General features: G+C 42.6%; 1 protein-coding gene across 21 annotated transcripts in view; it reads left to right on the top strand.

Moving 5' to 3' along the window:
* Positions 1-4,740, top strand: part of eps8a (EGFR pathway substrate 8a, signaling adaptor) — a 49,110-nt gene extending 44,370 nt beyond the window's left edge. For 8 of the 21 annotated variants that reach the window (XM_079870182.1, XM_079870178.1, XM_079870172.1 and 5 more), the window contains 4 exons: positions 134-347; positions 484-667; positions 908-1,040; positions 4,626-4,740. In XM_079870182.1, the coding sequence (XP_079726308.1) occupies positions 134-347; positions 484-667; positions 908-1,040; positions 4,626-4,730 (636 nt within the window). In that variant the 3' untranslated portion in view covers positions 4,731-4,740. Of the gene's footprint in view, positions 1-133; positions 348-483; positions 668-907; positions 1,041-1,902; positions 1,961-2,133; positions 2,211-3,774; positions 3,825-4,496 lie in introns of those variants that run through there. The other 13 variants (XM_079870173.1, XM_079870184.1, XM_079870170.1 and 10 more) reach the window with 4 other exon arrangements.
* Positions 4,741-12,500: the final 7,760 nt, after the last annotated feature.

The following is a 12,500-nucleotide window of genomic DNA, read 5'->3' as shown; positions in this document are numbered from 1 at the left end:
TATTTTGATCAGTCAAATGCAGAGTGAAAGTTGATTTCCTGTCTGAACAGGAAGTGCATCATCAGGTGTCTGGTTTCATGGGGTCTTGATGGTGTGACTGTTGTCTGAGTGTGTTTGTGTGTCTCTCGTACAGAAGCAGAGATCAGATTATGTGCCGAAGCCGTTGGTGACTGAAGCCCCGCCCACGCCGACGCCCCCTCCTCTGCCCCCCGCCCCTCTGCCCCCCGCAGCCACGCCTCCTCCACTGGCTCCACCCACTGACAGCGGAGGACACGCCCCCAACGCTAGCGAGAGCGACAGCGTGACGATGAGAGACCATCAGAGAGAGAGACCCGCGCCGGCCAACCGTACACACACACTCTCTCACACACACACACACACACACACACTCTCTCACACTCACACACACACACACACACACACACACACACACACACACACACACACTCACTCACTCACTCTCCTCATGGTTGTGTTCCTCAGGGCGTAAGTCGAACATGGAGGAGGTTCAGGACGAGTTGATGCACAGACTGACTCTGGGTCGAAGCGCTCAGAAGAAACTCTCGGCTCCGTCTCGATCCTCAAGTCTCCCGGCGCTCAACATCACGTACGACTCCACGCCGGAGGAGGTGACGGCCTGGCTACAGCTCAAGGGCTTCAGCGCTGTGTGAGTTAACACACACACACACTCACTCCCACTCACACTCACACACTCACTCACTCACTCACTCACTCACTCACTCACTCACTCACTCACTCACTCACTCACACACACACACACTTACTCACTCACTCACACACACACACTCACTCACTCACTCACTCACTCACACACACACACACACACACACACACACACACACACACACACACACACACACACACTGACTGTCCTCATGGTCTGCAGGACGATCAACAGTCTGGGAGTGCTGACGGGCGCTCAGCTGTTCTCTCTGAATAAGGAGGAGCTGAAGACTGTGTGTCCTGACGACGGCGCGCGAGTCTTCAGTCAGATCACCGTCCAGAAAGCGGCTCTCGAGGTGATTAGCCTCTTTATTCACCCTCCTCTCCTCTCTCCTCATCCCTCTCTCCCTTCACCTCTGCTGATGTTTCTGCGCGGGGTTCCCACGGGCCCTCGGATCCTGCAGAGTTTGGCCATCTGAAAAAAACATTCAAATTTTTGAGAATAAACTCACGCAGATCCAGATCCTCGAAAGTGCTGGAATTTATTCTGTGCGAGAAGTTTTCTGGAAAAATTGCATATGATTGCATACGCGCAACTAGCGTAAATCAAGCACATAGGCCACGAAGTGTTGGCGAAGTAACACATTAGCGGAGCTATTAGCGGTACATCTACAAAAGTGTTGGCGAAGTAACACATAGTAACACTAATGTGTTACTTCGCCAACACTTCGTGGCCTATGCGCACTAGCTTGCTTGATTTACGCCAGTTATGCGTACCGACGTTAGGTGTTTCCAGCGCGATGTACTTTGTGTTGTACATTGCCATGACGTTCACGCAGTAGAACAGTAGAAGATGTACCGTATATTCCTCAGTTTATGCAAAACAGAAATACGACAAATAGAATATCAGATCTCTGTCATGTGGCCAAAAATAATGCAAAAAAAGATTTCTGCATAGTTGTAACTAAACGAAACACGATGTAACCTTGCTCTCACTTGAAATGTGTCCACATTAATCCGTGATTTGAGGGTATTGGATCTGGAAAGTTACCGAGGTGTGGGAACCCTGTCTGTCATCATCGCACGCATCACAACCATTCCTCAGAGTAACAGAGTTCCTGACGTCGACCCCATCGATCCGCTGGTTAGCTAAACTGGTTCTGCTCAACGCTGGCGAGTGTCGCTCTGGTTTTTCTGTGGTGTTTTTACTGTCTGCAGGTTTTCTTCTGAGCCTCCCGTGATCTTCACTCGTCCACGTTCCTCTGAAGGTACTTTAGTTGATCATAGTGAGGCTATAAGCACAAAAACATTATTGATACATTCTTCATGGAACGTTCGTCTAACGGTTTTTTAAATGTTACTATTTGTTTCAGAACGTTCAGATTCAAAAGTAACGTTCCATAATGTTTGAAGAATGATACAATGTTACTGTTCCCGTTGCATTCACAGAACCAAGAAGAAACACTTTAAAAACGGCACATTCTGGACATTCAGAAACCCTAACTCAGTAAGAACACGTACGTCTGGTGCTCTTCGCCTGTCGTCAAAAATGACAGAATTATTTTCTTTTTTTGTCAATGAAATTAATGTACTATATTTTAGTTCAATAATGTTTTTTATTTAATATTTTGTATTTTTAGGGGATTTTATGGTACTAAATTATATTTACGGCATATTTATAATCCATTTATTCACTCTTTGAGCATAGACCTGAAAATTACATTTCCAACTTAAACTGGTAAATCTAGAACGCTTTAGAGCGACAGACTGAAGTTTGATCTCTTTATAAACACGACACTTGGCAGATTATTGATGAAGTGAAGAAAGTTTAAAAAAGGGAACTTTTTTAACAGAATTTTACGTGTATTGTTATGAAAAATGCACAAAAATACTATTTTAAATTTTATATGAAATGTACAGTACCAGTCAAAAGTTTGGAAACATTACTATTTTTAATGCTTTTGAAAGAAGTCTCTTATGCTCATCAAGCCTGCAGTTAAAAAAAAACAAAACAAAAAAAAACAGTAATATTATGAAATATTATTACAATTTAAAATAATGGTTCTCTTTTTTAATATACTTTAAAATGTAATTTATTTTTGTGATGCAAAGCTGAATTTTCATCAGCAAGTACTCCAGTCTTTGGTGTCTTATGATCCTTCAGAAATCATTCTAATATGATAATTTTTTTGTTTTTTGTTTTGTTTTTAACTGCAGGCTTGATGAGCATAAGAGACTTCTTTCAAAAGCATTAAAAATAGTAATGTTTCCAAACTTTTGACTGGTACTGTATATTTTCAAAATCACATTTTACTCTAAAACTGTGAGAAAATCAAACCTAAATGTAAGCGAGTCGTGTCCAGATGTGAGTATGATGTCTGATAACTGATCTTCAGTGAGATGTTGTTCGGCTGCAGTTCCTCACGCTTCCACTAGAGGAGATTCGTCTCGTTCATCATCTCTGACCGCGAGGAGCTCAAGTGTGAATATTGTTTACAGGATCATTAAACCTGTTCAGATCATGATAAAAAAAAACTAAACGAAAAACATTTGACCGAAGAGCACCAGAGGGTTAACTTCACATAACTAACTTTGAAAATATGTTCGCATTGAAATATGATACTCAATAATCCTCAATAACATATGGATTTTTACATGCAACTGACCTTCTGAAACTGCATTTGAAATTATAGAAGCAATAAATAAATACTCAAGTCAGATTTATTTCTATAGCACTTTATACAATATAAATTGCATTTCAAAAACAAAAAAAGTGTTGATCAATTCATAATTTTGAAATTATTTTGAATTATCAAATTGAATTTCAGCTGTAAAGCAGCTCTTTATTCTCATCCCAAAGTGTGTTCAACTGAATATTGCCTAATTTTCTTTTTTTTAAGTCTTTTGGAAAAGACGTGAGTTTACTTGTGTAATTCAGTCAATCTGCTGTCTTACTCCAGTCATTTGTCCATCAATCATTAGTTTCTACATAGAGTTAGAGTTTACTGGTGCCATGCAGCAGATACTCAGTCACTCACACCTCGACTAGTTGAACTCGAGCCGCTGAGACTGTGTGTGTTCCCCTTTCAGCACATCTGCTGTTCATTGTCAACGAGATAACGGTAACACTTTACAGTAAGGTTCATTAGTTAACATTAATGTCTTCACTAACATGATCTAACCATGAGCAACACATTTGTTACTGTATTTATGAATCTTTGTTAATGTTAGTGAATAAAAATAAAGCTGTTCATTGTTTGGTCATGTTAGTTCACAGTGCATTAACTAATGTTAACAAGATTTTAATAAAGTGTTAGTATATGTTGAAATTAACAAATACTTAAACAAAGATTAATAAATGCTGTAGAACTGCAGTTAAATTACTAGTTCATGCTAACTAGTGTACAGTAGTCAACATGTGCAGTGGATCCAAACCTTTCATCAGAGTTACACACGACTTCTGAACTCTAGCTTGAACTTGTCTCTATGAACTTGTTTGATCCTCTTCAGATGTTGGCGACTGTAGTTAACGAATGAAGCGTACTGTAAAGCGTTACCGAGATTTAAATAGATTCTGTCGTAGTTTCAGGAACAGACGCTTTTCCCAGAATCCCTTAGTTTAAATGCTGAACCTTCATCGTCACTCACTCATTTCTGCCCTTCCTCTCTCTCTCTCTCTCTCTCTCTCTCTCTCTCCATCACGCTGCAGGTGTTTTGAGGTATGAGCTTGTTTAAATGAGTGTGTGTTGTGACGTGTGTGTGTCTCTCACTGCTGTCTCTCTCTCTCTCTCTCTCTCTGTGTGTGTGTGTAGAGGAGCTCGGGCTCGGAGTTGCAGGAGATCATGAGGAGGCGGCAGGAGAAACTGGCAGCGAGTGATTCTGGCGTGGAGTCCTTCGATGAGGGCAACAACCTCTGACCTCTGACCTCTGACCTTTTACAGGACGCCGCGGAGCGCGCTCAGTTCGCTGCCATAATGCGCCGCCGCCAAGAACTCTTGGACCCGTCCGATAACGGCACCGGCTCGGACGCGGACGAACACGCGTGACGTAGAGAAACGAACATCGCAGAAGTGTGTAGTTTAGTGCCATCCGGTTCTGCCTTCATCCCGGAAAACACTCAGATATACTTATGATCATATTTATACTTGCAGAGAAAACTGTAACGTCATGAATCAGGACATCAATATTCTGGAGCAAATGTTGATTTGATCTATTATTCACTACTTGAACTTCAGTCAGATTATTTATCCGCCGCTTTTGAATGTACGGGGAGAATTATGGGTCAAGCTTGTAGATTTTTTTTTTTTATTATTATTATTTACTAGCAAGATCATATTGTTTTGTACTGAATCGTACTGCCAAAAGAGAAGCTTTATAAATGTAATGGAAATGTCAGATTCATTGTTTGAGTTTCACAAGGACGTTGGGCCAAAATCCTGCAGTCTCGTTCTAGTGATGATGATGATGCCATCAAACCTTCAGAAATATGATGATTTATACGCCGCACGTTCAGTCTGTGAATATAAAGTGTGTGTGCAGAATAAATGGAATCATGTGACCTGTGTGTGTCATGCGTGATTGAATCAGTGGGAATTGAAAGGAGACATGATCTGATGTTGGTCTCTGTGTGAGGAAACATCTCACCCTTTAACCTTGAGTCAGTCTTCACTATAAATGAGAGAAAGCGAGCTCTGATTGTGATCACACCATCAGTCTCGGTAGATAATCGTCTGTTTCGTGCAGGAAAGCCTTGGTTCAAACCCCACCTTTGCTTATGTTTCATCATTTACTCAAGCAAACAATAAAAGCTCCACACACTGATCAGTGAATCAGGAGATGAGGAGTTGTGTTTTCATCATGATGGCCTGTGTTCAGATCCACCACTGCTGGTTATATTCACCGGTGAGAGGCGGGTCATGATGGGTGAGTGGTTAAACACACGGTCTCTGTGTGCGAGGCTGCGATAGAGACACGGGTTCAAATCTGACTTTAACTGGTTTATTGTAGAATCGCGGGGTCACAACAGTGATATATGAGTTCCAGCAAGTGAAAGCCAAGAGATCTGTGGCTCACAGGTATGAGCGCTGCCTCATGGTTCAGAGGTTCCCGGTTCGAATCCTGGTCAGATCTCCATGAAATCAACAAATGGAGCGATTGGTGGAGGGGACAAGAGGATGGAGGAACTAGGAGCAGCCCTAGTCAGGATCTTGGTGGAGCAGCTGGTTATCCAGGAAAACCAGCTGTAAAATTGTTGACTTAGTCTCAGAACTGGATTTTTTATAAGTACACATTTGACGTAAAAGATAACCGCTGCTGGTTATCTTCCCAGAAATCCCCAGGGGGAGGAGTGTGGATATTACCTCCCCCCTTCGTTTCCGACCGTCTGGGCACCTCCTGTCTGATCCGATCGCTTCCGACACCTGTCTCGGCTCATGATCAGGAGGACCGTTCCACAACGCAACCACACTTCAGTGTCCAGGCCGGTTTCGAACCGGGATCCTCCCAACCGGGGAGAACAAGCTCAACCAACTGAGCCACTGGAACTTCCACATGAACGCTTCTTTTTTTTGGGGGCATGTCTTTTATATTTGGACAAAACCAGTGAAACTAAAGCATTTTAACAAAGAGTGGGATTCGAACTCAGATTCTCCACATGATGGAGCAACACTCAAACCACTGAGCCACTGGAGCTTCCACTCTTCCCTTCTTTTTGAAGGTCATGTCTTTTTTATTTGGACAAAACTAAAGCAGTTTTAATGACAAGAGAGAATTGAACCCGGATTCTCCACGTTGAGGAGCAACGCCCAAACCACTGAGCCACTGGAGCTTCCACTCTTCCCTTCTTTTTGAAGGTCATGTCTTTTTTATTTGGACAAAACTAAAGCAGTTCTACCGACAAGAGAGAATTGAATCCGGATTCTCCACGTTGAGGAGCAACACTCAAACCACTGAGCCACAGGAGCTTCCACTCTTTCCCCTCTTTTTGAAGGTCATGTCTTTTTTATTTGGACAAAACTAAAGCAGTTTTACCGACAAGAGAGAATTGAATCCGGATTCTCCACGTTGAGGAGCAACACTCAAACCACTGAGCCACTGGAGCTTCCACTCTTTCCCCTCTTTTTGAAGGTCATGTCTTTTTTATTTGGACAAAACTAAAGCAGTTTTACCGACAAGAGAGAATTGAATCCGGATTCTCCACGTTGAGGAGCAACACTCAAACCACTGAGCCACAGGAGCTTCCACTCTTTCCCCTCTTTTTGAAGGTCATGTCTTTTTTATTTGGACAAAACTAAAGCAGTTTTACCGACAAGAGAGAATTGAATCCGGATTCTCCACGTTGAGGAGCAACACTCAAACCACTGAGCCACAGGAGCTTCCACTCTTTCCCCTCTTTTTGAAGGTCATGTCTTTTTTATTTGGACAAAACTAAAGCAGTTCTACCGACAAGAGAGATTTGAACCCGGATTCTCCACGTTGAGGAGCAACACTCAAACCACTGAGCCACTGGAGCTTCCACTCTTTCCCCTCTTTTTGAAGGTCATGTCTTTTTTATTTGGACAAAACTAAAGCAGTTTTACCGACAAGAGAGATTTGAATCCGGATTCTCCACGTTGAGGAGCAACACTCAAACCACTGAGCCACAGGAGCTTCCTCTCTTTCCCCACTTTTTGAAGGTCATGTCTTTTTTATTTGGACAAAACTAAAGCAGTTTTAATGACAAGAGAGAATTGAACCCGGATTCTCCACGTTGAGGAGCAACACTCAAACCACTGAGCCACAGGAGCTTCCACTCTTTCCCCTCTTTTTGAAGGTCATGTCTTTTTTATTTGGACAAAACTAAAGCAGTTTTACCGACAAGAGAGAATTGAATCCGGATTCTCCACGTTGAGTAGCAACGCCCAAACCACTGAGCCACAGGAGCTTCCACTCTTTCCCCTCTTTTTGAAGGTCATGTCTTTTTTATTTGGACAAAACTAAAGCAGTTTTACCGACAAGAGAGAATTGAACCCGGATTCTCCACGTTGAGGAGCAACACTCAAACCACTGAGCCACTGGAGCTTCCACTCTTTCCCCACTTTTTGAAGGTCATGTCTTTTTTATTTGGACAAAACTAAAGCAGTTTTAATGACAAGAGAGAATTGAACCCGGATTCTCCACGTTGAGTAGCAACACTCAAACCACTGAGCCACAGGAGCTTCCACTCTTTCCCCTCTTTTTGAAGGTCATGTCTTTTTTATTTGGACAAAACTAAAGCAGTTTTACCGACAAGAGAGAATTGAATCCGGATTCTCCACGTTGAGTAGCAACGCCCAAACCACTGAGCCACAGGAGCTTCCACTCTTTCCCCTCTTTTTGAAGGTCATGTCTTTTTTATTTGGACAAAACTAAAGCAGTTTTACCGACAAGAGAGAATTGAACCCGGATTCTCCACGTTGAGGAGCAACACTCAAACCACTGAGCCACTGGAGCTTCCACTCTTTCCCCACTTTTTGAAGGTCATGTCTTTTTTATTTGGACAAAACTAAAGCAGTTTTAATGACAAGAGAGAATTGAACCCGGATTCTCCACGTTGAGGAGCAACACTCAAACCACTGAGCCACTGGAGCTTCCACTCTTTCCCCTCTTTTTGAAGGTCATGTCTTTTTTATTTGGACAAAACTAAAGCAGTTTTAATGACAAGAGAGAATTGAACCCGGATTCTCCACGTTGAGGAGCAACACTCAAACCACTGAGCCACTGGAGCTTCCACTCTTTCCCCTCTTTTTGAAGGTCATGTCTTTTTTATTTGGACAAAACTAAAGCAGTTTTAATGACAAGAGAGAATTGAATCCGGATTCTCCACGTTGAGGAGCAACACTCAAACCACTGAGCCACAGGAGCTTCCACTCTTTCCCCTCTTTTTGAAGGTCATGTCTTTTTTATTTGGACAAAACTAAAGCAGTTTTACCGACAAGAGAGAATTGAATCCGGATTCTCCACGTTGAGTAGCAACGCCCAAACCACTGAGCCACAGGAGCTTCCACTCTTTCCCCTCTTTTTGAAGGTCATGTCTTTTTTATTTGGACAAAACTAAAGCAGTTTTACCGACAAGAGAGAATTGAACCCGGATTCTCCACGTTGAGGAGCAACACTCAAACCACTGAGCCACTGGAGCTTCCACTCTTTCCCCACTTTTTGAAGGTCATGTCTTTTTTATTTGGACAAAACTAAAGCAGTTTTAATGACAAGAGAGAATTGAACCCGGATTCTCCACGTTGAGGAGCAACACTCAAACCACTGAGCCACTGGAGCTTCCACTCTTTCCCCTCTTTTTGAAGGTCATGTCTTTTTTATTTGGACAAAACTAAAGCAGTTTTACCGACAAGAGAGAATTGAACCCGGATTCTCCACGTTGAGGAGCAACACTCAAACCACTGAGCCACTGGAGCTTCCACTCTTTCCCCACTTTTTGAAGGTCATGTCTTTTTTATTTGGACAAAACTAAAGCAGTTTTAATGACAAGAGAGAATTGAACCCGGATTCTCCACGTTGAGGAGCAACACTCAAACCACTGAGCCACTGGAGCTTCCACTCTTTCCCCTCTTTTTGAAGGTCATGTCTTTTTTATTTGGACAAAACTAAAGCAGTTCTACCGACAAGAGAGAATTGAACCCGGATTCTCCACGTTGAGGAGCAACACTCAAACCACTGAGCCACTGGAGCTTCCACTCTTTCCCCTCTTTTTGAAGGTCATGTCTTTTTTATTTGGACAAAACTAAAGCAGTTTTAATGACAAGAGAGAATTGAATCCGGATTCTCCACGTTGAGGAGCAACACTCAAACCACTGAGCCACAGGAGCTTCCACTCTTTCCCCTCTTTTTGAAGGTCATGTCTTTTTTATTTGGACAAAACTAAAGCAGTTTTACCGACAAGAGAGAATTGAATCCGGATTCTCCACGTTGAGGAGCAACACTCAAACCACTGAGCCACTGGAGCTTCCACTCTTTCCCCTCTTTTTGAAGGTCATGTCTTTTTTATTTGGACAAAACTAAAGCAGTTTTACCGACAAGAGAGAATTGAATCCGGATTCTCCACGTTGAGGAGCAACGCCCAAACCACTGAGCCACTGGAGCTTCCACTCTTTCCCCTCTTTTTGAAGGTCATGTCTTTTTTATTTGGACAAAACTAAAGCAGTTTTACCGACAAGAGAGATTTGAACCCGGATTCTCCACGTTGAGTAGCAACACTCAAACCACTGAGCCACAGGAGCTTCCACTCTTTCCCCTCTTTTTGAAGGTCATGTCTTTTTTATTTGGACAAAACTAAAGCAGTTTTAATGACAAGAGAGAATTGAATCCGGATTCTCCACGTTGAGGAGCAACACTCAAACCACTGAGCCACAGGAGCTTCCTCTCTTTCCCCTCTTTTTGAAGGTCATGTCTTTTTTATTTGGACAAAACTAAAGCAGTTTTAATGACAAGAGAGAATTGAACCCGGATTCTCCACGTTGAGGAGCAACGCCCAAACCACTGAGCCACAGGAGCTTCCTCTCTTTCCCCACTTTTTGAAGGTCATGTCTTTTTTATTTGGACAAAACTAAAGCAGTTTTAATGACAAGAGAGAATTGAATCCGGATTCTCCACGTTGAGGAGCAACACTCAAACCACTGAGCCACAGGAGCTTCCTCTCTTTCCCCTCTTTTTGAAGGTCATGTCTTTTTTATTTGGACAAAACTAAAGCAGTTTTAATGACAAGAGAGAATTGAACCCGGATTCTCCACGTTGAGGAGCAACACTCAAACCACTGAGCCACAGGAGCTTCCACTCTTTCCCCTCTTTTTGAAGGTCATGTCTTTTTTATTTGGACAAAACTAAAGCAGTTTTAATGACAAGAGAGAATTGAATCCGGATTCTCCACGTTGAGGAGCAACACTCAAACCACTGAGCCACTGGAGCTTCCACTCTTTCCCCTCTTTTTGAAGGTCATGTCTTTTTTATTTGGACAAAACTAAAGCAGTTTTAATGACAAGAGAGAATTGAACCCGGATTCTCCACGTTGAGGAGCAACACTCAAACCACTGAGCCACAGGAGCTTCCTCTCTTTCCCCACTTTTTGAAGGTCATGTCTTTTTTATTTGGACAAAACTAAAGCAGTTCTACCGACAAGAGAGATTTGAATCCGGATTCTCCACGTTGAGGAGCAACACTCAAACCACTGAGCCACAGGAGCTTCCACTCTTTCCCCTCTTTTTGAAGGTCATGTCTTTTTTATTTGGACAAAACTAAAGCAGTTTTAATGACAAGAGAGAATTGAACCCGGATTCTCCACGTTGAGGAGCAACACTCAAACCACTGAGCCACAGGAGCTTCCACTCTTTCCCCTCTTTTTGAAGGTCATGTCTTTTTTATTTGGACAAAACTAAAGCAGTTCTACCGACAAGAGAGAATTGAACCCGGATTCTCCACGTTGAGGAGCAACACACAAACCACTGAGCCACTGGAGCTTCCTCTCTTTCCCCACTTTTTGAAGGTCATGTCTTTTTTATTTGGACAAAACTAAAGCAGTTCTACCGACAAGAGAGAATTGAATCCGGATTCTCCACGTTGAGGAGCAACACTCAAACCACTGAGCCACAGGAGCTTCCACTCTTTCCCCTCTTTTTGAAGGTCATGTCTTTTTTATTTGGACAAAACTAAAGCAGTTTTAATGACAAGAGAGAATTGAACCCGGATTCTCCACGTTGAGGAGCAACACACAAACCACTGAGCCACTGGAGCTTCCTCTCTTTCCCCACTTTTTGAAGGTCATGTCTTTTTTATTTGGACAAAACTAAAGCAGTTTTAATGACAAGAGAGAATTGAACCCGGATTCTCCACGTTGAGGAGCAACACTCAAACCACTGAGCCACAGGAGCTTCCACTCTTTCCCCACTTTTTGAAGGTCATGTCTTTTTTATTTGGACAAAACTAAAGCAGTTCTACCGACAAGAGAGAATTGAATCCGGATTCTCCACGTTGAGGAGCAACACACAAACCACTGAGCCACAGGAGCTTCCACTCTTTCCCCTCTTTTTGAAGGTCATGTCTTTTTTATTTGGACAAAACTAAAGCAGTTTTAATGACAAGAGAGAATTGAACCCGGATTCTCCACGTTGAGGAGCAACACTCAAAACACTGAGCCACAGGAGCTTCCTCTCTTTCCCCACTTTTTGAAGGTCATGTCTTTTTTATTTGGACAAAACTAAAGCAGTTTTAATGACAAGAGAGAATTGAATCCGGATTCTCCACGTTGAGGAGCAACACTCAAACCACTGAGCCACTGGAGCTTCCACTCTTTCCCCTCTTTTTGAAGGTCATGTCTTTTTTATTTGGACAAAACTAAAGCAGTTTTAATGACAATAGAGAATTGAACCCGGATTCTCCACGTTGAGGAGCAACACTCAAACCACTGAGCCACAGGAGCTTCCTCTCTTTCCCCACTTTTTGAAGGTCATGTCTTTTTTATTTGGACAAAACTAAAGCAGTTCTACCGACAATAGAGAATTGAACCCGGATTCTCCACGTTGAGGAGCAACACTCAAACCACTGAGCCACTGGAGCTTCCACTCTTTCCCCTCTTTTTGAAGGTCATGTCTTTTTTATTTGGACAAAACTAAAGCAGTTTTAATGACAAGAGAGAATTGAACCCGGATTCTCCACGTTGAGGAGCAACACTCAAACCACTGAGCCACAGGAGCTTCCTCTCTTTCCCCACTTTTTGAAGGTCATGTCTTTTTTATTTGGACAAAACTAAAGCAGTTTTAATGACAAGAGAGAATTGAACCCGGATTCTCCAC

This window comes from Squalius cephalus (genome assembly GCF_949319135.1).
Source record: "Squalius cephalus genome assembly, chromosome: 4".
In the NCBI taxonomy this organism is placed as follows: Eukaryota; Metazoa; Chordata; class Actinopteri; order Cypriniformes; family Leuciscidae; genus Squalius; species Squalius cephalus.
Note: the sequence above shows the minus strand (reverse complement) of the source record. Positions and strands in the feature narration are given on the sequence as shown.